General features: G+C 33.8%; 1 protein-coding gene across 2 annotated transcripts in view; it reads right to left on the bottom strand.

The window, feature by feature from the left end:
* LOC150098746 (structural maintenance of chromosomes flexible hinge domain-containing protein 1-like) overlaps window positions 1-23,313 on the bottom strand; it is a 733,568-nt gene that overhangs the window by 36,638 nt on the left and 673,617 nt on the right. For both annotated transcript variants that reach the window (XM_090405871.1, XM_090405872.1), the window contains exons 46-47: window positions 21,674-21,744; window positions 14,769-14,940 (exon numbers count right to left, since the gene is read on the bottom strand). In XM_090405871.1, the coding sequence (XP_090261997.1) occupies window positions 14,769-14,940; window positions 21,674-21,744 (243 nt within the window). The remainder of the gene's footprint in view (window positions 1-14,768; window positions 14,941-21,673; window positions 21,745-23,313) is intronic.

The following is a 23,313-nucleotide window of genomic DNA, read 5'->3' on the forward strand; positions in this document are numbered from 1 at the left end:
GTCCTATAGTACCAGATGGGTGCGGTTCTCTTCATTGGAATTTGGGAAAGCAGAACATGGCTAGACAGAGTACTGGCTTGCGTTCTCCCATAACTTATGTCTCTCTGGTGTTCTTCGATCTGTAACTCAATGAATTTATCTGTCTGGCCAAAGTATGGTTTACCACAGTTGCACTAAATCCTAAATCTGGTAGACGCCAGGATATTTAAGGTTGTTGTGTCTAGTTTTAGGTTGCTCAGTAAGGAGCGGAGTTTCGGTAGAGGTGTGAATAAGGTCCGTATGTTGTATCTCCTAAGAACCTTGGCCAATTTGGGTGAGACGGAGCTGATATAGGGTAGAGAAACGATAAGCCATAACGAAGATACCACAAGTGTTAAAGGTAACGTTTCTCTACCCTACATCAGCTCCATCTCACCCAAATTGGCCAAGGTTCTTAGGAGATACAACATAGACCTTATTCACACCTCTACTGAAACTATGCTCCTTACTGAGCCAACTTAAAGCTAGACATAACAATCTTAAATATCCTGGCATCTACCAGATTTGGTGCAAATGTGGTAAACCATACTTTGGCCAGACAGAGAAATCCACTGAGTTACAGATTGAAGAACACCAGAGAGACATAAGTTACGAGAGCCAGTGCTCTGTCTAGCCATGTTCTGCTTTCCAGAATTCCAATGAAGAGAACTGCACCCATCTGGTACTATAGGACAAGTCTAATAATATTTTCTGTTGTTACGATGAACCAGAAAGGAAGATAACAGAATCTAAAGAAATCATCCTCAATCCTATACATCTTAGCAGCAACTTCAGTTACAACCTATCAGGCTGTCATTGTGCTGCTATCTAATATTGGCATACACGAGAATTGGAGCGCACGCATATGCACGACAATGAAGTCAGAGAGAGAATGTTTTTAAATACACAAACGTGAACACATTAAAGTTGAAATACATACACTAACTTTTTTTGTGCTGTTTAGAGTTAATTCCCTTATGGTTTTTGTTGGTTATTTCTCTTATTTTTTTGCACCTGAAGAAGTCTGTAAAAGACGAAACTAGTAGTGTCATTAAAATGTTTATTTCTCATCTCAGTTTCATAGTCATTTAATCCTAAAAAACATGTACTTCAACTGAGTAAATCAGTCATCTAACACAGTGCTTCCCAAACTTATGGATGCCAAGTTCCCTTTGCCCCCTTTGGAAAAATTAAAATATTTCACGGCCCCATAAAAAAAAAAAAAAAATAGACATGTTATTATATTTATTGTATTTATATTCAATACAATTAATATTTGCGTTTGTAAGCTTTTTTGTGCTTCTTATCAATATCTTTGAAATGAAACTTATATGAATAAGCATATATTTATTAATATTCACTAAGTGCCAAAATACGCAGGAAACGAAATTTGTATACTAAGTAGTTTTATTAAAATAAAAAAAAAAAAAGAAATAAAAAAATTAAATACGTTTCTTTTAAGATTAAAAAAAATTTACTTAGTCTTAAAACATTTTAAATTTGTTTTCATTATTTCACGGCTCCCAAGGGGGAGCCATGGCCAACAGTTTGGGAAGCACTGATCTAACATATATAAATATAATTTAAGTGACATTTAATTGACACCAGAAATAAGAACAGATACTTCTAGTTGTTGTTGTTTAATTGAAACATGCATAGTAGACATAATACTATTTTTAAAGAATAACAGTAAAGGAACACATGTAAAGGAACCTGGAATTTATTAAATACTCCTATATATTTTGCTCAGTATAACATGGGCTTCATTCAGGCTGAAGGCAGGAGAATTGGCTATAACATTTAAAATACAAACACATAAACTAGTTATTCAGTATGTACATACTGAATAGTTATTATATTTCACGTGTCTTGGTTGCAGCTGTGTAAGCAGGAAATACTATTAAACTTCCAGGGGAAACAGACATTTAATATAGCATTTAAAATACAAACACATAAACTAGTTATTCAGCATGTACATACTTTCACATGTCTTGGTTGCAGCTGTGTAAGCAGGAAACAATATTAAACTTCCAGGGAAACAGATATAGGAAAAAACAGGAAAAATTACAATTTTCTCTGTACGATGAGTCTCGGGAATGCATGGAGATGCCATAAAATAATAATAATAAAGGGAATGACAACACCATGACTCTGCTGAGTTTTACAAAGGTGTTCGATAGGAATCACATGGAACTCTGCTATGCAAACTAGAACAAACTGGGAAATGGATACGATAAGCTGGTGATATAGATATGAGTGGTGGATGATAGAATGATACCAAAGAGTAGTATATTGAAGAGCAGAAGCCTGACAAAAGCAGGTGATTAATAGTGTATTGTAAGGCTCTGCGAACAGTTCTATTTTTGTATGAGCAGTTTATAACCTTTTATAAGCATTTCACAATCTTTTGTGGGTTGAACTTACATAAAAAAAAAAAAAGAATAATAAAATAAATAAACAATATGAATTTCTGCTCAAAACATGGACTAGTAATTAAGAATACCATGTTTCAACCTGAAAATAATATAAATTTATATAATTTTACTTGGACAGACAAAGAAATAAGAAAAGTTTGATTATGTTACTGTTAATAGTGGGGTTCTTGAAACTAATTCAGGAGAGTCTATACTGAATGTGTAATAGAAAATTATCACCATCTAATTTTGAATAGAATAAAAAATCAGTATCGTATTTAAAAGAAAATAAGTATGAAAATTTTCAAAAGAAGCAAAGTTGAGTAGCATTTAGATGTGAAGTGTAGAATAAAAAATAGAAATATTATTTGAGAAAAAAAAAGGAAAAAGAAGAATTCGTACAAAAGTTTTCAAAAGAATCAAAGGTAAGCAGGTTTTATGTGAACTGAGAATGAAAAATAGAAATATTATTTGGGAAAAATTGAAAGTTTCAAAACAAGAATTCAAGTATAGAGACTGAATAACAATTTTAAGTAAACACTGTTACTTATCCAGAGAAGCACATATTGAAATTATCTGCAAAGAGAGAATAATAATAATGGGAAAATAAAAGTGGCAATCCACAAAAAATCATACATAAAATTAATACCTAGTTAGTCAGCATGTGCTCTTAAAGAACAGAAAAAAAATGAAGACAAGCTAGGTTACATGTAAAAGTAGTTAAACACAGTTACATAAAGATTTCACTACTGCAATGGTCATTATCATCATCAAATTCCTCATATGTACTTTCAGGAAGATACAGTATATTATAAAAGTGCTACATTTAAAGGTTACATTATTACTAACTTCCTATTGACAATTATCCTCCAAATTAATCTATTATTTATCAGGACTCCAATACTGTCAAAACCATATACTTCAGTTTTCTAAGGCACTTCTTACTATATCAATCCGTCCATCCATATCCTGGTCTTCCTCTGGGTCTTTTTCCTGCCATTCTGGCAAAAACATTAGTTTTGCTAACCTTTCCCCTTCCATTCTTTTTAAGTGACCAAAGCATCTGAGATTAGCTCTGCTCACACATTTCTGAATGCTAACAATATTAAGTTCCTTACCAACCTCTTCATTTTTAATATGATTCTGCAAATTGATGCCATTTGTTCACTTTCCTAATATTTCTCAGAACTCTTATATATGTACCATCCTTTGATTAAATGTTTTATTTCTAAACCAGCTCTCAGATCCCTTATTTAAAATTGGTCTGAACACCATCTTATATACAGAGAATATCTAACTAACGTCAAACCATTTTCTTGTACCTCCTTCAATTCTAACTGCTGCTTTACAGCTGAAATACAGTAATATATAGGCTATGTATTACTCAATATAATGTCAATTTTGCACCATAATTTAATTATAATGTTTTGAGCAGCTTTTCTCTTAGCACCTTTATATGTTTTTCCAGATCTACAAAATTTAGATACAGATCCTTGTTATATTCTCATTATTATTATTATTACTATTAAGAGAGACCTCCAGGAAGTCAGAGACTCATCAAGCGAGGCCACATACTACATACATGCACCAGCTATCATAATTATTCTTGAATTCATTCCTAACCTAACCTGTCATGGTGCAACTGTCTTTGGAAAGCTCCAAAAGCAAAGTAGTTTAGTTTTAAAAGAACAGTGCTTTCAGTTTAAAAATTGTGTTAGAATTAGATTGGATTGTGGAGTTAATTAGTTTTAGTTAAAAAGTTTTGTTTTAAATAATGTTAATTTAGTATTTTGCATGGTAAATTAGATAGCGTAGCACATGGCACTGATGCGAAGTAGAACAATGGCGCCCAAAGTATCATTGTTTAAAGAATTTAATCAAAGGGATTTGATTAAAATCTAATTCTAAACATTATTCTTTACACAATTCTTTAAATTGTTTAGATCACAAATAATTAAATTCTTTGTGATCACTCTGCGATCATGGTAATGCAAAATGTATGCATCACCGAAGGTAGCCGAAATTTGGTTTGAAAGTGACAGTGGTGGTCAATGCTATGAGAGGGAGGATGAAAAGTGTGTCTCAGATCATGAGGTTGAAGTAGTGGATGGAACTCAGAATATGACTGAAATTGTGTGCGATGGAACACCAGATTGGACTGAGAGTGAGATTAAATGAAATTAGAGAGTAAAAGTGTTGAATGAAAGAATAGTATGACTGATGTAAAGAATGAGGAGTTGGCTGCAATGAGAGAGATAGCTCAATTGTGCAGAGTGATACATAGAGTGAAGTGGGAGCTGGAGAGGATGCAGAAATGTCTTGCAAATGGGACAGCTGATAACAGAAAGTACGAGATAAGAAAAGGGCATGACCAAGAGAGAAAGAAAAATCAAGGAGCAAGTGTTGTATGGCAATTCAATCATAAAAGATGTAATTGATGAGAGTTTGACAAAATCGTGCTTTCCAGGTGTAAAAATTAATGATGTCAGAGGCTATTAGAGCACAAAAAGGTAGGATGAAAGAAATGACCGTAATGGCTGGAACAATTGATTTAAAAGAAGAAAAGTATGGCATGAGAGAGGACATGAAAAAATTACTGGAAGCAGCAAAAGAAAACACTGAGAGAGTTAAGATAGTGTGTCTGTTTCCACAGTATGACAGAGTAGAGCTGAGAAGTAGGGCCATAATAGTGAATGATTTGATGTGTAGGTTATACAGGAGGAGTGGAATTTGTGGATGTGTGAAAAGACTTATACAAGAAGGATGGTTTGCATCCAAATGGATTTGATGTTCGGAGACTGGAAAAAGTGTTGTTGAATGAAGTGAAAATGGATGTGTAGAAACAGTGAAACTACAGCTTTTTTGGGGGAGGGAGGGAGGGAGGGAGAAGCTGTTCCGTGGATATGCAGACATCAGTGAGGCAGTTGAACATAAGAATGCATATAATATGCCTAAGTTAATACCACTGGTAACAAATCTGAATGGGATAGTTAGTATAAGGCGTCAAGATAGTGGCTAGGAACATGGAGGAATTTTTGACATTGGTTGGCTCATCTGGCCAAAGTTTATTGGCATTAGTGAGACATGGCTAAGAGAAAATGATATAGTTAATGGGATAGAATGTGATGGATACAGTGTGTGCAGGGAGGATAGAGAGAAAAGAATGGGTGGAGGAGTGTTACTGATGACAGCCAAAGAACTACTGAAAAATCTCTCATGATAAAATGACTTCGTAACTTATTATGTTTGGTTTTACATGTTTTTTTTTAATAAGAGAATGTACTCAGAGAATTGTTAAATAATCCTTTATGAAAAAGATATTGTATTGAGCCTTTGTTAAACTGATGTGGTGCATGACATAATCAAGCAAAGCTACTAAATGTTAAGTCAGTAAGATAATGCTAGGATTAGTGAGAAAATTCTGAAAATTGCCAAGAATGGAAAATTCCAGAGACTTGTGAAGAATGATGTCATCATGTCCAGAGGTCAATAAGTGACCATAGTTGCCATGGACAAAGAATTTCAAAATGTGCATAGAATGATGTCAGCATGTCTCTGTGACCAGTTTTGAGAGACATGCGCACAATGGTGGATGTTCACGCCTATAAAAGGCAAGTTTGTCCAAGAAGAAATTTGTCTTGGGATTCTCTTAGGTCTTCTCTTACCTAAGTCCCCATAACGCCAAGAGTTGCTGTTGGAAGTGAAAGAGAATCGTCATTTAGTCTTAGGATTCTGTTAGGTCTTCTCTTACCTACCCATAATGTCAAGTTCGCAGTTGGAAGTTGAAAGAGAAGTGTTGTGAGCTCCGATTCGTCTACCTGGATCACCACCATGTGAGAAATGTGTCGATCACCGTGGAAGAAACTGTGCCTTTCATAAAGAAAGGCACAGATGTCTCGAGCAAGGAAAGAAATTAATGGGAAAACAGGAGCAAGACAGTAAGCAAAGACAAAGATAAGAAGATTTTCGTGTGAACTATAAGATAATGCGAAAGACTGTCTGCTATAAAGGATTTGTAAGTAGTTGTATTACTGAAGGTATGTAAAGATTGTATGTGAAATGCTTATGGTCATGAGATATTGTATAGTAATGGTAAATCAGGCTTAACCAACGTATGTCTTATAATCGAATAATGTTATATTAAATCGTAAACTAGCTCAGAACTAAAGTTTAGAGCAGTAAGGAAATTGTGATGACTTTGTGTATATACTGTACCATTCTGTAAATATTCTTTTAGGCTTAATTAAATGGTTTGTAAACAACACACTGGACTGTATTTTGTCAATGCACTATCTTTAAAAAATTTGAATTTGCATAAGAGAGGTATATATGAATTTTGTTTAAGCCATGGCTAGTTTAAAGTAAGAATAATATAAGCAGGGAATTTAAGTGATATCTGCTTTGTCTTTGATTTAAGATCTTATACTCTCACACTCAGTATATAGTCTAACTGGTGCAGTCATTAAACAAATAAATTTGCCAGACTATAGAGAGAGAGATAAGATAAATAAATATATGGTGGCAGCTCATAGCTTTAGGCAGTCAACCATTAATGATAGTTAAGTAATAGAAGATACAAAGATAAAGCAGGATAGTGGAAGTAAGTTGTATTACAAAAGGCACAGCCGACAAGAATAAAGAATGTACAGCCACACAGCAAGTATTACTGAAGTAATACTTGCTGTGTATAGCAACACTACAACCAAAGAGAGTAGACGTTCAACTGCAGGCCAGTGAAAATGACACATTTGAAGCTATCTGATGTGAGATTGAGACCAGCAGAACAAAATATACAGTTGGATGCTGCTATAGACCAGTGCTTCCCAAACTTATGGATGCCAAGGTCCCCTTTGGAAAAATTAAAATATTTCACAGCCCCATCGGAAAAAAAAAAAAAAATAAAATAAAAATAAAAATAAAAATAGACATATATTATTATAATATTTATTGTATTTATATTCAAGATTTTGCATTTGTAATCTTTTTTTGTTTCTTATCAATACCTTTGAAATGAAACATATGAATAAGCATATATTTACTAATATTCATTAATCGCCAAAATATGCAAGAAGTGAAATTTGTGATTTTTTATTTGTGATTCATTGTTTCATGGCCCACCCTCAACAAAACTTACGGCCCCCAAGGGGCCCATGGCCCACAGTTTGGGAAGCACTGCTATAGACAATGGGATGGAAAAGATGGTGATATTATGCATTTGCAAATAAGATTCAATGAGTGAAGAACGGGTAATTATTATGGATGATTTCACCTATGGGAATATAGATTGGAAGAAGGGGAGGGGGGGGGGGAGACAGAGAGCACATGGGAAGGAAACGGAATTTAAGCAGTTACTAAGGAATAATTACCTGAAACAGCACGTGATGAAATATACTAGGGGTTTGAGAGTGCTCGATTTAGTGTTTGTCTATAACAAATATGATCACATTGCCACCAGTTGGTGAGAATGATTGTATGGTCTTGACCTGGGAGGTGGCTGAATGTGCAGAATTATCAGTTAAGATGGGATATATGTGGAATTACAGGGCTGGTAAGCATGACAAGCTTAGAATATTGCTTGGATCAGTGCCATAACATGTAAAACTGCAAGAGCTGGATGTTGATAGTGCACAGGAAGTGGTAAAGTTATTATCAACCACCCCAATCTGAACAACAATGATGGTCTAAAAATCCCAAACATATGGAAGGTATATATTCGACCTTCCTCACTAAGAACAACTATAAACAGGACTGTAGAAAATCCAGTATTGTAAATCAAAAATAAGAATTGTAATACTAAAAATAGGACACCAATTGTTTCTGAAAGAAAACCATCTAAAAGAATGTTTATTCCTGTCATTGTAAAATAGAATTTAGCTTGATGTAAAAATTTATTTTTTTATTTTATTTTTTAATTTTTTTTTTTCACAAGATGTCACGCCAGTAGAATAACATGTGATCAAATCATTGTTTCTCTAGCTTACAGTTAATGATGTAACTCAGCTTGTCCTGTATATTTATGTACGCTCCAGATGATGATCTTGATGTGAAGATCGAAACGTCGGGATAATAATAAAAAAAAAGTTTTTTAACACGGTTGTAAATTCCATAAACTTTTTAAAATGAGAACTTTGATGAGCAGAGACAAGCAAGTTATTGTTCCTCTTTTTCAAGCCTTCATAAGACTCTATCTTGAATACTGCATGCAGATTTGGGTGCCAGGGTTTCTTGGTGATCAGGAGAGGTGGAGAGGATCCAGAGGCAAATCCTTTCCAATATCATCAACATAGATTGACTAACAGTGGACCAAGGACTTGATCCTTGTGATACACCAATAGTTATTTATTTATTTATTAAACTTCATATTGAGAGTGCAGTATTACACTCACAAATCTTATTAGGCTAAAGTCTTTACAAGAAATCACCCAATTTCCGGCACGAGGCATCCTAACAGTCACACGCTGATGGCGGCTCCAAGCTATCAGTGTGCCCTGCAGAGCACGCAGAGACAGAATTTTAAAGTCTCTATATGACAATCCTAATAAAGAGAGGTCTTTATAACTAGTGAAGCACCAAGCCCTGCAAAAAGAAAGGAGTTGTTTCTCTTTTAAAGTGAGGAGTTGCCCCAAACTCCTCTTCTATTATTCTTACAAGGTCTTGGTTCTGCTTGTAGTATTGCACCTTGTTAAGATGGCTAGTGGTGAGTGGGCACCTGTACCCACTACCTGGGCATCAATAACCCATACTTCTTTTTCTTTCTTTATTATCAAATCTGTTTTCCTTATGCCTACTTCGGTAAGGAAGTGAGGTTCTACCATGGTCTCCCAAGCTTTATTTCTTAAATGGTTATTTAATATGGAGACCATAGCATCATTAAATCTCACAGACTCACACCCCCATATACCATTTTGATATGTCAGTCAGCCGTCCTCTTATCCACGCTAATATTTTATAATCCACACTCATATTCTCCAATTTATGCCACAGTCTTCCATACTGTATTTTATCAAAAGTCTTAGCAAAATCCAAAAGTAACATACCACATCCATTCATTCTGTCTAGTTCAATGGTAACATTATTACAGAATGTGAGCAAGTTGCTATAACATGACAAACTCTTAGTATATCCATGCTGTTCATTGCAAAATAGAGATTTAACGTCAATCCATTTCTGAATGCAAGCCCTAACCAATTTTTCCAAAATCTTCAACACCACTCCTGAGATACTGATTAGTCGATAGTTGGATACATCACCATATTTACACCACCCTTGTGCAATGGGATTACCATACATTCTTTCCATTCCTTCAGAATCTTCCCTGTCCTGAGACAAATTATATAACCTGATCAAAAGAATAGCCAGTTCAGCTGAACTCTTTTAGCAGTCATGTTGATATCTCATTAGTCCCTATTGCTGAATTGTTATTCAGTTTGTGCAACAGCTCTAATAACTTCTCTTCATACATCTGAGTTTCTTCATTTAGTGAAGAGTTAGCAGTGAACGCAATGTTACATGCACCAGGTTGATAACGTTTAGAAAAATGGGCGCTCATTTGTAGATATGTATTCAGAAGAGTCATTTTTTCATATTCATTCTTTCTTTTACTTGCAGCATATTGATAGAATTTCTGCGGGTTTTCATTAGATTGTAGAGCCAGTTTCTTTTCATACTCAGACTTAGTTTTCCGTACAACAGTTGCGACTATTCTAACCTGCTGGTTATAATTTTCATAACGGACATCATCCTTATGCATACAGTATTCCTTCCACATGATCCATTTCTTACAAATCTCTTGCTTAATAAGATTATGCATCCAATTGACTCCTACACTATTTATTCTTCAAACTCGTGGGACACATTCTGATATTGTATCATTTAAGTATTTTTTAAATGCTTCCCATGCACTGTCAATATTCTTCCCATCCAGCAACCGATACTATTCTGCTGAACTCAGTATACTCCTTAGTTGGTCATAATTTCCTGCTTTGTAGTTCAGCATGTAGCTTTTTCTGAGACTCAAAATTTCTAAACTATTTGCCTTAAAGTGAAAATCTGATCCTGACAACTTGTATTTTGCCAGTTTGTTCTTCTCCAAGCTTCCTTTCCACACTTTTTCTGAATGTGAGAATTACAAAGGAATTTCCCTACCGGCTGTTCCTATTACCAGGCCTTTTAAATTATGCAGCATTTATTTATTTATTCTTATAGCAAAAAAGAATACAAAGCAGCTATAGGTCAATGTCCAGTCCAGAAAGCCAATCCAGGGCCTCATCCATCACCTCATGAATGTCTTGGAGGTTACTATGAAATTGGCACCTTAGGCAGTAGTCCACAGTATGAGTGATGATCTGGACTATTGGGGAACAATCACAATAAGGGTGGTCTGACAGTTTCCATTTGTGTAGTAGGTAGCTACATCTTCCTGGTTAGTTCTGATCCTGTTGACAGATACCAAATCTTCCTAGGAAGAGCGAAACCAGGCTGCAGAGCACAGATCAACCAGGAAGTCATTTGTTGAAAGATTGTGACCAGTGTTCTTTCCATATATCAGATGTTGATGATAAGGCAGCTGAAGAGGTTCATCTATGGACCAGAAAGGGTTTCTTGATTTTAGGCAAAGTCTAGGTGGATTTTTGAGAGTCTGGTACAGGATTTAATAAATTAATGAGTGTGTTGCTCATTAATTTATTAAATTCTTTAAATCAAGGCTTGTCTTCTCCATATATTTGGTGGAGCAATGTTGAATAGGACATGCAGCCAAGGGAGAGGGGTGCTTCTCAGTGTCCCACTAATTCTGTGCATGGTAGAGTTTAGCTGGGCATCTATGATGTTAGTGTGCACACTTCTTTCCCAGATGGGGACACAGTATTTTGCTGCACAGAATGTGAGGGCTAGTGCAGACGACCTTAAGACTTCTGTCCAATATCCCCAGTTTGTTCCAGTGAGTCCTGAAATGATATTATTTCTCATTTTAATTTTGTTGGACAGGTTGGTGATGTGCCTTTTATAGGTTAAGCTTCTGTCCAGACTCACTTCAAGGTATTTTGGGTAAGATTCATGTTCTACCATCTTGCTGCAGAAAGAGAGGTATGATGATGTTAATGAAAATATAAAACTCTATGTACAAGAGTGTTGAAACCAATTTTAATTTATGGATTTGAGAGATGGGTTAAAATAAAACACAAAGAGATCATTTATATAGCAGTTCTAAGTTTAGGGGGAGCGAATAGATGGCATCAATGGCAGTATCATATTAAAAATGAGGATATTAGGAAAGAACTTGACATTATTAACATTCAGGAATGTGTTAGCAGAGATAATCTAAGGTGATAGGGTCACGTAAACAAAAGGAGAGAGAAAGGTTAGCAAAACAAGTGTTGTCTTCCAGAATGGCAAGAAAAAGACCCCAAGGAAGACCAAGATCTAGGTGGATTGATATGGTAAAATGTGCTTTAGAAGACAGAAATAAAAGATATGATAATATTGGAGTTTTGACAGATAACAGATTAATTTGGCAGAAAACTGTCAACAGGAAGTCAGTAATGATGCAACTTTTTTTTTTTTGTGAGTTCCTCAACAGTGAATAAGTTTAAGGAGAGGAATAACAGATATTGTGTAAATAATGGTTCATGTGGATCTCCCATGATGAGATCTCTTGTTATGTTAGTACTATCATGATACTCGGTACACTACCAGAGAGTATATTCAGGAATTTGAAGATGATGATGAAATATATTTAAAACAAGCAGCATATTTAAAAAAATATCCAAATTCTATTAGGGTTAGTTTAGTGAATGCTGTATAGTAAACATTATTACAATAAATTTACTAACAATAATAAACTAAAAATAAGTTCCATAGTACTGATGCTAGGATAAGACAGGCAGTATGAAAAACCTGCCTACTAGTAATAATAAATTACTCCTTTGGTGTCTATAAAGATTCCTAATAGTGATAGTTCACTGTAAATCCCAAAACAACTGCATGTGTTGTATAATAAGAATCAAAATTATTATTACACTGGTATCTCTATGGAGTCAAACTCATTAAGGGAGATAAACACTAACCATTATTCCGACAATATCTATTATTCCTCTCCTTAAACTTATTCACTGCTGGGGCACTCACAACTATCTCTGGCAATCCATTTCATTCATTCACCACTCCACAAGCAAAGAACTTAGTCCTCACATTCTTAATAAGTACACTCTTACACAAATTCCAGGGTCAATCTCTTGTTCTTACCCTACTTATGTATTGAAAAATTTCTTTTGTGTCAATCTTATAGAATCCCTTTAGTATTATATACCATAATATAATATAATACTAATCTGTATTCTTGTCTAGTAAATTGATGAGTAGATTAATCTCAAATTTTGTGACAAATGCAGCAAATTATAAACTAGCTAACCAGAATGGATTAGTTGGTCATAGATATCTATGCACAAATTTAGTATTATTATTGTCAGAGACCTCTGCAGAGTCAGGACTCATCAAGGAAGACCATACATTACCCATGCGAACTATTATACTTTCTCTTAAACTAATTCACACTAGATGACTCACTACTTCAACAGGAAAACTGTTCCACTCATTGGGACTGCACTCTGAGATGACAAGAAAAACGATCAGAATTAGGCACACAGTACCATTCGTATGATCTTAGGGTGTTCTATACTTGTTATAGAATACCATGATGTGATATTAAAAATTAGATTATCATGCTAAAATGTGTTTTTAACCCTTAATTAGTTGCACTTTTTTTTTGTTACATAATTAGTTGCATGGGGCCTATTCGACCCCAAAATTAAAGTCATGATATTTCTTTAATTTCTCATGAAATGCTTTTATTTATTATAAGGATGATTATGGTGAGTAAAATGAAATAAACAAATAATTAATATTGCTTTATTTTCATATTACCATATTTTCCGGTGTATAAGACGCACCAAAGAAATTTAATACAATTTTCTGGAAAAAACCTCACAGGCTACTTTGACTGCATGTGTACGAATCATTTTTGTTGAAATGGCAATGCCATTTTGCCGATTTTCTTGCACCCATTTCAAAACTTCGGTCTCTAGTTCTGGCCACTTCATAATTTTTCCATGTTCCACACGTTTTTCATTATGCAAATTGTATAATGAATCTCCTTCTGACCACGCCAAGTCCTAATAATTTTTTCTGCAGGCAGAGATCCAAAATGTCTTTCAGCTTTCCTATTCCCGTGTTCTTCCGCATATTTTACAACCTGCAATTTGTAACTTGAAGTATATGAATGTTGCCTGTTTTTTTCCATCACTAAAATCTACGGGGAAATATCAAACTGAACACAAAATATCTCAACACGTCAACTCAATACTGATAAACATCGGTAACTGATTACTTGGATAAGATATTATGAAACTTGAATAGGGACTCCCCGTTCTTAGCCAATGACACGCTATAAGTCACATGAAGGTTACGCATCAATTTGATTGCACCATTAAGTGCCTACAGAGATCTTGGAACATAAAAGGGAGTGCGTATGACTTTGAAAAGAGGAAACAATCTTTACCTTCATTATATAAGATGCACCCCATTTTTAAGATGAATTTTTAAGGTAAAAAAGTGTGTCTTATACACTGGAAAATACGGTAATTATTAATATTTTTATTCAGTTTTAATTTTCCATACAATTATTGCATTTTACTGAAGAATGTGCACTGCAACAAAAGCTTAGACATTTTTCACATTTTGACCTTATTTTATGATCCTTCAATCTTGGATATATTACATAGTGGTATCAACAAATGTAATCATTATGACTAGAACAAGAAAATATGCATAAAAGTACAAAACAGGAAGAAAAAAAATCACTTAAAAAATACTCGCATAAGTAGTTGCATGGGGTCAGAAATCACTCCTTACTCCACAACTGATTGTGCCGATGGGGCTGGCAAGTGACTAATTCAGTGTGTGTGTGGGGGGGGGGGGGGGGGGAGAAATTCAGCTATTCGAAATCGCAACAAAAACCTGTATTGGTTTTGTCAGAAATTGAACTTGAATGATGGCTGGGGTCAAATAAATTGTCATAAAAAAACTGAAGCTCCCTCAGGAGTAATGTGTCCCACCTTCTCAAAAAAAAAAAAAAAAAAAACAGGAACTTAAAACTTTTGTAACATTATCTTATTTTGCATTATTTTTTTATTTTTTTAGTACATGCTAGAGATTGCAACATGCAGTTTCATACCAATTCACTAATTCATATACTTTTAATTTACAAAATCCTTCTAGGATTAAAGATAAGTAAATGACATTTAGTGTATCATGCATAAAATAACACCAGCAAATACTCACTAATGTGTTTTGTTAACTGTTCAAATTCTTCAGATGGTGGTGCACCAAACACCATTCCTCTTAATTTTTCTATTGGTGGTGCTTTATTTTGTGAACCTCCAAATTTGCCATTGCTACGAATCCTATCTCCATCTCTTGTTAAGAGAGTAGGGCAAAAAGCATTTTTTACAACCTGCAAAAACAATCAATCAGTTATTCAAACTGCAACTCCCCACCATGAAGATTTTGTGAATTTTTGCAAAGAAAGGGGTCACTACAAAACTTTCAGCTAAATATGCATATTAAGCAAGTAGACATGCTTTTTTTTTTTTTTTTTTCATTACAAATGACTCTCACTATAGCAAGCCTGTAGGAACCACCCACAGGAACAATTTGTTAAACTTTTTTTTTTTTTTAATAGCATGGCATTGTATCTATGTTGATAGAACTTTTCAATAGTTTGTTATAGCAGTGTTTGATATAGTGAGAGTTGACTTATTACACTTATTTTGATTAGCAATATTTTTTGGTAAACCTGTATTAGATTAGTCCTCTTACCAGCGGTGTCATTCAGCCAGCTTACCCAAACCAGTTGTTAAAATTTGTAAGGTTCACTGAACTGCTTATTGTGAATGTTGAAAGGTTTTCCACTTGGTTATATTATAAATCAGACACCCAAATGCTATCTTTAATAGATGCCAAGAAATTATATTCTTGGTTTCATCCTTTATAAAAGTATAAGCAAACAAAGTTTGCACATGAAGTAACTTTATGACAGGGCAACTCATATATAGAGACTAATGACTTCACATCAATTGCCTTAGTATCCCATAATGCAATGCACACACACCTTTACAGACATGTATAATGCTATACATTATGGGAAGGGCCACTACCCAGACCAGTTTTAACCTTTATCGAGGTCTCATCAGTGGGAGCCAGACCTAGAAGTGATATCAAGGTTGAAGTAATGGAGAAGTCATATTTCCATATACAAGTAGCCAAAATATGTCACACCTTATTATTAAAATACTGTGGATTAGAGATAGATGTTGCAAGTTTTTCCACTTGGTTATATTATACATTAAAGATAATATATTGCATTATGGGATACTAAGGCAATTGATACAAAGTCATTAGCCTCTATATATGAATTTCTCTGCCATGAAGTTACTTCATGGGCAAACTTTGTTTCCTTACACTTGGATAAAGGATGAGACCAAGAATATAATTTCTTGACATCTTTAATTTATGCTTATTGTGTAGACAAAAAATAAAATATCACAGCTAAATTCTTGAAAGCTTGCTAAATGTTTTGCAGTGTAAGTGAAATGAAAACCAATAAATTATTACAAGGATCATGAGTGCAATTCATTGAAGGTCATGTGTAATCATTTGAAAGTAGTCAGTTGCAATGAAAACCTTGACTCCTTTGTCTCACAACTTTGTGCAAACATAATACACCAATGAATATGTGTACTAAAATAGCATAATTTAATATGAAATTCACTTTCTTGATGCACATTATACATGAAATTGTATTATACAAAATATTTGATACAAATTTAACAATTTGCTGACAATGAGTTTGCTTGTAGTATTTCAGTGGTTCAGTCCCCACTAAGTAATTGAGCTCATTGAGTGAATCATAGTGGTTTTGTTTACAGTATCTTTCTAATTCATGTTTGAGAATGCTGTCTTGGTTTTAGCTGTTTTTGTCAAAAGTGTAATAATGCAATGTCAAAGTAGCATATTAAATTTTTTTTGGTGATGGCGTTGGCCCATGTCAGAGGATTAGTATGCACTTTAAAGTGCATATTAAAAAAAATATTAATATTGTTTTAAGTAATATTTGATAACCATTTGTAACCTGCCAAGGTCATTTGTTCGTTAATATTTTACTTATTGACGTATTTTTTTAGATTTTAATTTCACATACAAAATGTGAAGTTAAAATATTTTCAAACTATGATACAGTGGACTAACTACAGCAACTTGCAGGGACTACAGAAATAGTTTGCTATAGTGGTTTATTTGTTATATTGAATTTTTTACACAACACTATTTATGGAAAATTGGTTTTGAGAATTGAGATTTTTTTTCAGTACTTTTTATAGTGAGCAAGTTTATTACAGTGGTATTTACCATAATGAGAGTTGAATGTATTAAAACTTTATTTACATTTGAAAATAAAAAAAAAAGTTCCTCCAAAATGTACTACACTGAACAAGAAACAGTGCTTTTTATTACAAACTAAGGGATAATAACTAATACTAACAACTGCTATAAGATCTGGTTGGCCAAGTGGTTCTCCAACCTAGGCTGTGGTTTCAAATCCCACCACAGGCAAGGTGGGATTTGAATCCACCATGGTTTGAAAAAAGTTTTGTGATTGATTTCCAGAGCAGGATTATGGTTTTTCTTGATCATGTAAAAAATAAATACATAAAATAAAAAAATACATAAAATTAAGAAAAAAAAATCTTATTCCACCCACTACTAATGCACTATAGATCTGCAACCTTTCATGAGTGACAGCCATATAGTAGTGGGTGGAATAAGGATTTTTCCCCCCTTAATTTTATATATTTTCGTTTTTTATTATGAGTTCAAGAACATAATATCTGGCTGTAGACCTTGAACGCTTACATGTTCTTAAAAAAATAATAAAATAAAAATGTTCAAAAATATTAAACTGAAGAAATATGTAATGGGGAGGGTAAGATTGGAAAATATAGTGAATCAATTAAAAAAAAAACAACTCACATTTCAATCAAAAACAATAAAATTAAACTAAAAAAAAAAAAATCAGGAAAAAAAATTCTGGGCACCTGAAACAGAACTGTTATGAATTGTGTAGCTATCACTGCATTGCTAATAAACTGAATATGAAAAAAACACCTAATGTAATTTATTTAGCTTATTTCTAAAGAAAGCTATTATTATTAATTTATTTTTTGATGATTAGTTATGATCCATTGATCCATAGTTTGTGCTAATATACAAACTATGCATAATCACACAAAATACAAGTTTATTTAAAAACACTTCCTCCAAACCTTAAGGAATATTCTTAAATGACATAGCACTCTTGGAAGAGAAGCATAGTAAAATTGCTACTGCATGTGTCCCTCCATTGATAATTCAATTTTCTCTATGGCTTGTTTGTGTTGGCCATAAAACTATAATGCGGTCTCTCACAAAAATAGAAAATTCCCTTGTCCTGACACAATAATCAGTCTCCGTAATATTTAACTTAATCATTAAGGATATGCTACTGCAGTTTAGAAGCAGAAAACTGACATCACCTGTAAAGTGGAAATGAGCTATGTAATGGTTATCCTTAAGTGATGCCCCCAGCACTTCCCAAAGTCCTTCCCATTCTCCATGAGTGCAAAAGAACTTCAAATACCGAACCTTTCTGTCACACTACATAGTTTTAACAGAGACACCTTAGGCTCTTTCATTGAAACTATCAAAATAGCCATGGGAAGATGAGGCTCACTTTCACCTGAATAGAGCTGTGAATACCCACAACTGCCAGGTACGGGCTATGCAAAACCAGTATGCAATCCAACAAATTCCTTTGCATTCACCCAGTCTGGTGAAGGTTTATAGCTTTGTTTATCATTGGACCACTCTTCTTCTTTGAGAACATTTGCCAGTTGGGTTCTGTGACCTGCTGAGTTACTGCCAAGAGGTATGGCGATGTGATAAACAATTTTGTTGTGTGACAGCTACAGCAGTGCCTGTGCATGGATTCAGTCATTTTCATGTAGGATGGGGTCCCTCCACACATTGGTTGATTCTTACAGGAGGCTCTTTGAGAACATTCCATGGAAGCCAGAATGATCAGCTGTGGGTATTACATTGCACAGCTGCCTTGTCCACCTGATCTGACCCCGTGACTTCTGGCTCTGTGGATTTCTAAGACAGGGTTTATCAGGATCATCCTAATAATTTGCCAGGGCTGAAAGACAGCATCATGTGCGCAACACCAGTCCCGACCAGCTGCATTCTGCCATTGAACACGATATGCAAAGATGCATTTTATGGCATGCTGAGAAGGGCAGCATACTGAACAGTACAGCCCATGAATGAATGCATAATAGAAGTGAACAAAAATGCGTTATTTATGCTTGTATCACTTTTCTCCTTCTTGCACACAAAGAAAAATTACTACATCCACACAGCCTGGTGGTGAATTTTGGAACTCCTTTTTTTTTTTTTCTTGGATACTGCTTCCACACAACACACAGTGTATTCCTGCAGAGTTTCGTAGCATTTGGATTATGGGGTGGTGCTCCAAAAGTCTTTAAACAGGGATAACTTAATTTTAATCACCCTGTACTTGACAAGAGATTATATTCTTGTTTTAATGCAATATTCAAGAATAAACATAAGTGTGAAGTAACTTCATGACTAGTTTATTTGTATAATAGAGGCTGTTGACTTCACAAAATGATTATTTATGCAAAATAAATAAATAAACTTATTTATTTTTTACATAAACCAGACATGTGAAGAGCTAGTTGGAGATGTATCCAACCATACAAATGTGGGAGGTGTAAAAATTTTACAGTGGCAATGCTGCATCATCCAACTGCGAAGTTTCACAGCAAAGGTTTATGGTCTGAAGCTGTTTTTTCTGGTATAGACTTGGACATATGGTTGAAATGCCTGGTAATATGAATGCAAATGGATGTGCAACACTCTTCACTAATGCAATAATTACTGCACTGTAGCATGTCACATGTTGCACTACTTAAAACAAGTCTCTTTCAATATGGTAACCACAATGAATCAAAATAACTGTACAGTGTTTTGATCTTTATCCCAAAATAACATCTTTGGGATGAACTGGAACATTGGGTATGGGTCAAAGTGGTGCTGCATCTAACAATGGTATCATGCTGAAGGAAGAATAGTCCAAAATACTCACAACCGAATATCATTAACTGGTGGACAATTATAATTTTCCAAAAGCTAAAAGGGTGGGAAGTGTGATATGGAGAAAAGAAGGCCTCCCCTATTGAGATGTGCATAAATTAGGTTTTGCTGAAGATGGCATTGATCCAATATGTTAATGCAACATTATATATATCAGTAATTTCTTGATTATCTGAATTCTACCATCAAGAATATTAATTAATTTCTAACTCAGTTATCTTGCCCTCTGATGGACTGGCTTACAATACAATACTCATTCCCCTCATAATCCAAGGGAATAGATAAACTGAATAAGGCAGTTAAATGAATCCTGTATGTGGGGGATGGATAATAAAGAAATTATTATTTTTTTAAAAAAACTAAATTTCTCATCAAATAGGTTCATTTGTGTAATTATAATACAGTATATAATTTAGAAAGACTAAAAGAATGATTGTGTGTGTCTTCAAGTCTTGTGAATGATCTGAAAAATTTCATTTCCTATTATATGCATATGCTTGTCTTTTGTCCTACTTTCTTTGAAAAATATTAGATTTTCATAGATAGAAATAGGGAATATTAAGGATCCATTCTGATTTCATTCATAGTTGAAGAAAAAACTTTGAAAGTTTCAAAAATTGACTAGAGATAAGCACTTCTCTAGTGTCCATAGTGATCTTTTATTTGTACTTTTGATAAAGGTTTCACTGGCCTGACAGTCATTTCAGACTATTGATTCTCAGCAGAGACCAGGCAAAAACCTTAAGAGGGCAAGAACCCTCATTCAATACCAAAGCAATCCAATATTAGTGAGTTGTATTTTACATAACTGAACTCTCGGCTATGAAATATGGTTGGATCTTTAATATCTCCTATTTCTACCTATTTACTATTGCCAAAATGAAGCTTTTGGTTCTTGATTATTAAAATTTATGCACTGACCAAGAGATCACTCATGTAAAATACAAGATACTATCTAGAAGAAGCCAATCTGGTTACTAATGCTTTATCTCTCTCTCACACACACACATATCCATTCCAATCACCCTCTTATAGATATTTTGCTTCTCTTATGCCTTTAGTTTGTAGGTATTTTTTATAGGCAATGTCCCATTAAACACTGGCCTCCATCATTCTTCCAACATTCTCTAAGCCTATAAAGACAAGCATAGTACTCTTGTTTTAGAGATTTTGCAATTTTTCAAGTTCAGGGTATGTATATATATACCCTGAAAATATATACATATTTTCTTTTTCATTCTCGATATATAGTCATTCAAAGTAATATATATATATATATATAGAGAGAGAGAGAGAGAGAGAGAGAATGCAGGTGTTAATCATATCTCCTGCTTTATAATGACTTTTAGATAAATGAAAATAATTAGTTAAAAGTTAAAAAAAAATATTAAACAAAAAAAATTATATTTCTTCAGATTTCAAAACCACTTAATTATAACAGCTTCATTATTTTCATAAGATATAAAATCATCAGCAAGGGCATAAAATTTAAATAAAAATTCAGAATAAAAATTATGGAAACAACTACCATGTTAGACTAAAACTTCAGTTTAATATGAACCAAAATAATCACCAAATAGTTAATAATAATAACAGTACTCTAGCACTGATGTAAGTTTTTTCCCACCAGAGGTCAGGCTAATAGTTTTAACGATTGACCAAATCAATGTAACTTTAGCATACCATGTAGATTGCAGTGCAGTTCGTTTCTTTGTATATATATATATGTGTGTATATTCCAGATTATGACCTTAATGTGAAGGTTGAAACATCGAGAGATTAATTTGGTTTATGCTAAACTGAAGTTTTACTCTAACACAGTAGTTGTTTCCATAATTTTTATGATGAATTCTGATCACCATGTAACCATGAAGGAAAGGATATATAAAAATTATATTTTAATATCGAATGATATTATAAATTATTCCAATGAAATAAATTTCATGCAGTGGTTTAATCAGAACTGAAAAACTTACTTGTTCTCTATAAGCTGTTGCATCTTCCAATGTATCTAAAATTATTGTATCAGACAACAACATTGAAAAGACTGGAAGGGAAAAAAAATATGCAAAGGCTATTGGCATGGCATTTAATAGTAATTATTATATATATTGTCTATTCATAAAATAAATGACAATATAAACCATTAAGAGTGAAGCTCTAAAACATTATATGGTATCTCTTACTATAAAAGAACACTTACTTTAGTGAAATCCTTCCTAACATTATATTCCTCTCTAAAATGTTGCAACATTTAACAACTATTTAATTTTATAATGCAGTGGTTTCTCAATTATTCATGAAGTTGGACTGGAAAATTGATCTGTGGATGTACAACTATATTGCTACAGAAATCAAGTGATATGGTAACCTCTCAAAGTCTCATTCAATAAGGTTTATATTTGAGACTAGTTAAATGAAGAAGGAAAAGTAGCATGTGGACATAATTGGTATTATAAAAAAAAAAAAAAGATAAATCAGGTCAAATATTACTAAATAATAAGTATAAGATGTTATATTCAGACAATCCAGAAAAGGAAGGAGTAGCGATAGCATTCAACACCAAACATGAAGATAAATTTTCTGATTGGAAGGTAGTTTCAAGTAGAGTATATAATTATGTAGGCAAACTTCAAAATGGGGAAATAGACAATAAAACTTATTTGTGCCTATGGTCCCACAGAAGGTTCTTCTAAGGAAGATATGGAGGAATTTTTTGAGTCATTAGAACAGGTATCTGACATAAAGAAAATGGAAAAAGTAGTCCTTGTTGGAGATCTAAACAGCGAGTAGGAAATGAATCCTACCAAGCATTGGAGAAAAGGGCAAGGCCAATAACAATGATATATATCTACTGGACGACACAGACTATTCATTACTAACACTATGCTCAAACATAAGGATGTGCACAAGTTCATGTGATGAGAAGACATAGGAAATAAGAAAAGCCTCATTGACTATATTATTGTTCATAGTGATATCTTCATGCTGTTTCAGGATACAACAGTGTACTTGTATTTGGAAGGAGAAGATTTGAAATTGGAAGTGATCATCACTAAGTTTTAAGTAGGATAAAATTAAATAGCACATTGAAAAGAATAGTATGTAAAAAAGTTTTAAAAAGAATTAAAGTTGAGCAGCTTTTACAGGTAAATTGTAGACTCAATTATACAAATATTATTGAAGAAAGAATGAAATGGTCTGAAAACAAAAACCAAGCCTTGGTGTCTCAGTGGAAAACTCTGAAGAAAACATTGATTGATTCAGTTAGGGAGGCATGCAGTGAAATTGTCTGCAAGGATAGAAAAAAAGAACACTATGGTGGACACAAGAAGTTAAAGAAGCAGTCCCAGAAAAGAAGAAAGCATACCAAAAGTTCCTAGAAAATAAGAAAGTAATACAGAGAAAACGTAAGAGAACTTATTTATGTGTGAAAGTAGCTAAACAAAAGTAATGGGAAAAGAAAACCTTGGTAAGAATGTAGAAGGTAAATACCAGGAAGGTGGCACAATATTCTGTTGGCTATTGAAAAAGCTTAGAAATGGAGGAAAGAGTACTGTAAAAGGAGTTCAAAGATGATAAAGGTAACATGAAAACTGAAGATAAAGATATCCTC

The sequence above is a fragment of the Typopeltis vanoorti genome, chromosome 15 (assembly GCF_054136105.1).
Source record: "Typopeltis vanoorti isolate ZY-2024b chromosome 15, IOZ_Tvanoo_1.0, whole genome shotgun sequence".
NCBI lineage: Eukaryota > Metazoa > Arthropoda > Arachnida > Uropygi > Thelyphonidae > Typopeltis > Typopeltis vanoorti.